Source organism: Ictidomys tridecemlineatus, chromosome 4, assembly GCF_052094955.1.
Source record: "Ictidomys tridecemlineatus isolate mIctTri1 chromosome 4, mIctTri1.hap1, whole genome shotgun sequence".
Lineage (NCBI taxonomy): Eukaryota > Metazoa > Chordata > Mammalia > Rodentia > Sciuridae > Ictidomys > Ictidomys tridecemlineatus.
In genome coordinates, this window is record NC_135480.1 from 17,173,096 (window position 1) to 17,178,231 (window position 5,136).

At 35.3% G+C, this 5,136-nt stretch overlaps 1 protein-coding gene across 1 annotated transcript; it reads left to right on the plus strand.

The window, feature by feature from the left end:
• The first annotated feature begins 1,391 nt into the window (after positions 1–1,391).
• Positions 1,392–2,360, plus strand: LOC101965123 (olfactory receptor 4P4). The gene has a single exon (XM_005341550.1). It carries the CDS (start codon positions 1,392–1,394, stop codon positions 2,358–2,360), a length of 969 nt encoding a protein of 322 aa, XP_005341607.1.
• Positions 2,361–5,136: the final 2,776 nt, after the last annotated feature.

Here is a 5,136-nt window from a genome sequence, read left to right on the forward strand (position 1 = left end):
ATAAAGGCAATAGTTAATTGATTGAAATGTCTTATTTGAACACTATAAGAGCTCCGTCTTGACTGTGCCCGATAATACATGCCAAAAAGAAGTTTTGTCACAATTAACATTAACTTTCATACTCTGGAGGAATTATTTTTCTCTCATTTTGTACACAAATTTGAATGATAACTTTACTGAAGGAGAAAAGTTATAGTACTAAAAGTGAAATTTAATATATATTAGTGCTTATAATTTTAGTGTTTTATGTAGCTGAAGTAGAGTATTGATGGTGTGATTGAGTGAATGATTAAAGACTGTTTCTCAATAGCTCTTCCTCAGCCCATTGATCACATTTGAAATTCTACCAAGAGTAGCTACAGGTTTGTCCTAGGTATTTTATAACCAGAGAGAAATTAGTAAACTTGGTTCTTCATTACATAGTAACAGTGACAAGAAGGAAGTAAAAATAATGGAAAGATCATGAGAAAAGCCAGCCCAAGAGACCAAAACTAGTCATGTAGGGAGTGAACTGAGCATCCATGATCAGGATGGCTGACTAGAAAAAGCTGAAAATTTTATAGACATAAAGAAAAGAAGTAAATTTGTGTAAGAGTGGGGTGTGAGACATCAGGTAAGACTCTAGAATCCAAACTGAACCTGCTACTATTGTTCTCAAATACCTAGCTGAATGCCAAATATACAATTATTTTGAAAATGCTTTGAAAATAAAGATAATTTTCCTTTCTAATTGTGGCTTTAGTTGGATGTAAAGCATAATTCTTTACTGATACATTAAGTATACATGTACGTTAAACACATTTGTAAATTAAGCAAAAGAGAAGCTATGCACATATTCCTCATAGTCCCAAATATCCCAAAATTATTGATTTTTTTATGTATCATACTTTCTCATAGGATATACATCAGGAAGTTTCTCACTTAAAATATTATGTACATATTAGACTTTAAATATTTGCTTTTCTATACAAATTTAACTCAATGTTTTATTTTGTAGATGGTTTCTCAATAGCAAAGACAAAATTGAATCTCTGATGTGATTTTTTTCCCACTAAAAGTGTCAATTCAACAGTCCTATTGGACTATAATATCATTAGGTTTCATAATACATGCTCTTATAAGTATCATTCTCCATTATTCTACAATGCTAGTCTTTATCCCAGCTACCTAAGACATTTAGTAACAATATTTTCAATAAACTGACAATACAGAAAAATCTTCATAATACAGGAAAGTCTTCATAAATAAAAATAAAATTTCTTTAACCTTTAAATAATTTCCAGCATACTCTACTACAAATCAGAGGATGATATGATATATCAACATATTTCAATGCATTCGACAATTCATCATTCATCTATTTACAGGTGACTACAACCTGCATCTGGATCATGGAATATAGAAATAATGTCACAGAATTTATTCTTTTAGGACTTTCTCAGAAAAAAGAATTAGAGATTCTCTGCTTTTTACTGTTTTTACTTTGTTACATTGCAATTTTGACTGGAAACCTGCTAATCATGATCTCCATCACCTGGAGTCCACTTATCAACCAGCCCATGTATTTCTTCCTGAGCTACCTGTCACTCTCAGATCTTTGCTACACCTCCACTGTCACCCCCAAGCTAATCGTGGACTCACTATCCACCAAGAAGTCCATTTCCTACACTGGCTGCATGACACAACTCTTTACCATGCACTTCTTTGGGGGCATCGAGGTCTTCATTCTCACAGGGATGGCCTATGACCGCTATGTGGCCATCTGCAAGCCCCTGCACTACACTGTCATCATGAGCAGGCAGAAGTGTGATATCATTATTGTTGCCTCCTGTGCTGGGGGATTCCTCCACTCCTTTGGTCAGTTTCTCCTGGCCGTCTTCTTACCCTACTGTGGTCCTAATGAAATAGATCACTACTTCTGTGATGTGTATCCTTTGCTGAAACTGGCCTGCACTGACACAAGCAAAATTGGTTTCTTGGTCATCGCCAATTCTGGACTGATGGGCACGGTGATTTTTGTGGTCCTGCTGATATCTTATGCTGTGATCTTATGTACTGTCAGGTCTTACTCTGCAGAGAATCGCCGCAAAGCCCTCTCTACTTGCAGTTCACATATCACTGTGGTCATCCTGTTTTTTGCCCCTTTACTGTTTATTTATATTCGACCAGCAACTACTTTACCTGAAGACAAAGTATTTGCCCTCTTTTATACTATCATTGCCCCCATGCTCAACCCTCTGATATACACACTAAGAAACACAGAGATGAAGAATGCCATAAAAAAATTGTGGGGCCATATCAAGGGAAGCAAAGAAAATAGACTGAAAGGCTTCCCTGCATTTCACCACACAGCTTCTTGAAAATGTTATTGCTACCTTGAAACCTTCAAAATGCATCAGGCTTGCTTAATCATCTTCTACCTAGCAAGCATATATGTAGGATAATATTGGAGAAGTTATTTATTGTTTTCTGGATGTACGCAAGACTTGTCTCTGCTGTAACTTTTTTCGAGGTTTTCTGTAAATATTGCCTCTATTCTATTTGATCTGTTGGCTCTGTGATTAATTTTCGTATTTGGCAATAGACAAGACAGTGTGCAACCCAAATTAATACTAAGAGTCCTTACAACCAGTATTGTGGATGATTGTATTCAATGAAGCCAGTTCTAGCATCCAGAAGTAAATAAAAAGCAACCAGAATTTGTACTTATACTCTCTTATACTCTAAGAATATTCTCAAAGATGTGGGACACAATATTTCCCCAAACATTCATGTTTTACTCTGATGATAACCAGCAGCATTCTTGAGATTCTTATGTTCCCAAGACCAAAGCTTTTTTCAAAGCCCCCAAGGAAACCTCTTGTTTTGCTCTAAGTCACTTCCTCTCCTCTTTCATATATAACTCAATTGCACCTTTCTGCTAATTCTAGCACGATGCAGTGTAGTGGTTGAGGGCACAGATTCTGGTTACAGATCTGATTTCTAACCATGTAGATGGTTGGCAACATGATATTTTAAAACAGAGAGGTATAATCATGGCACACCTTGCTTGATACACATATGTTATTTTATTGCCTCATGCTGTGCTTTGATCAGAAAAGGTACCATTAAATGATGACTTTCCTGAGCAGAAACTAGAGCACCTGCATTATTAAAATAAATAAATAAATAAATAAAGCAAGGAGCACTCACATATTTTTACTAGGTTTCTGTTAGTGGTGAAATGAGCATTTTTCTCTTGGAGTGGCAAGCAGAAAATATCATCTGAACTGGATAGTTGCTGTGTTCTGTTTTGATTTTTTGCACGGTAAAAGTAAAATATTTTGCTCAGGACAATTAAATGTCACTGGAAGAAATTCATGTAATATAAGACATGCCTCAGAGAAAAATTGGTTAGGATTGTGGAGGAACTCAAAGTTCTTACAAAACTCGTGATATTTAATGAATGGCAAATAATTTATTTTCAGGCGAATACAGAAGGAACACTCAATTAAATGGGAATGTTGGTAGTTACTAAGATGCATGGAGCATATAAAAACAAAACACCATAATATCCTGAGACTCCTAAGTGGTCCCTAAGCAGCATATAAACAAAGGGCAGCATCACAGCCCAGATGGGGAAGACTTCATTCTAGTGGACAATAAGCATTTTTCCTCTTTAAGAAGTTGTACCTATATTATTAAAAATAAAATTTCAAAATGAAAACAGAAATTTCTATCTTCTTCTTATTATTAGAATAAACATATTAAAGAGGGATTGTTAAAACATATGGAGCAAAAGTGGGAAGACAATAACAGCAATTTCTATCTTTAAGCAGTGTATTGGTACCCTGGAGCTCATCCCTTTCACCTCACAGGGGCATCTCCTCATCAGTTTCCCTCTCTTTGCTGGATCATTGATATACTCCTAAAAGCTGCAGCAATAAACTTAGTCTTTGCAGTTTGGGAAATGTCTTGAGTAGTTCTTCCACTGAGGTTAGTCATACCTCACTGCCCTTGTGGAAAGTAAGTTATAATTCTGCAGACACAGACATTAATTAAGAGAAAATAATAGCAGTGGTAATCCAGTATGTCCATAGAAATGCAGATTATTTCTTGGGGTGGTGGGGGTTTGGGAGAGAGGATGTCTATTGATTGTTCCTCTCTGTGTGTTTACCAATTATGTCCATTTTTTAGCCATTCTCAATTTCATTTTAGTAATTTCTTATCAGCCTAAAAATCTGTCATACTTTGTGTTCTCTTTGAACTAAGCATAGTATCTTGATTTCTATCTTAAATTTTGACTTAAATAAAATCTTCCATATATTTTATTTGTATCAGAACCATAACTTTGTCCTCTTTTTAGATTTACTCTCTGAATAAACTCTCTGAAACAAAACATCTTTTGTTCTTATGTCCCCTCCCCTCCTTCCTCACTTCTGATTTCTCTTCTTCTGTACTCACTGCATCTGATTTTTGTCATCCTGATTGTATTTTAAGGGGAAATCTTTTTCCCACAATCATTACCTGTCCTAGGTGACTGAAGCTGCTCTTATGAAGGTAGTCAGCATCTTCCATCTTGATGAATTCAGGCTTTCACAAAAATTATCCCTCCTTTTTCCCTAAAGACATTTACATTTTCACTTGACCTTGGGGTCACATCATACTCTCCTAGTTTTCATGCTAATTATCCAAAAACCTTCTCTCAATTTCTTTTCTGGGTTTTTGATCACCTCATCATATTATCTATAATGCAATGTTACAGAGCACTGTTTTCTTTAAATTTTGGTTATTGATCACATGCACTCCCAAGGTTTAAAGTGTTCCCAATGTAAGAGAACTCCAGAATTTCTCCAACTCAAGTACATTCGATGTGGCAGGTTCTTTGTGATTGTCAGGGATTAAACTTTTCAAGTCCAAAAATACATTTATGATAATTCAACTGTGTGACTTTAGACAAAATGCATATCATGTTCCAAGTATATGTGTGTATATGTATGTGTGTTGTTATACATATAATCATATACAATTGATATAAGTATAATCATATATGTTGTTATAATAATTGTTCTCCTCATTAGGATTTTGGAGAACTCATGTGTGTTGTCCAGAAAAGTTAATCAGTTTGGCCAATTGAAATTGTATCTAAGCCTCTGA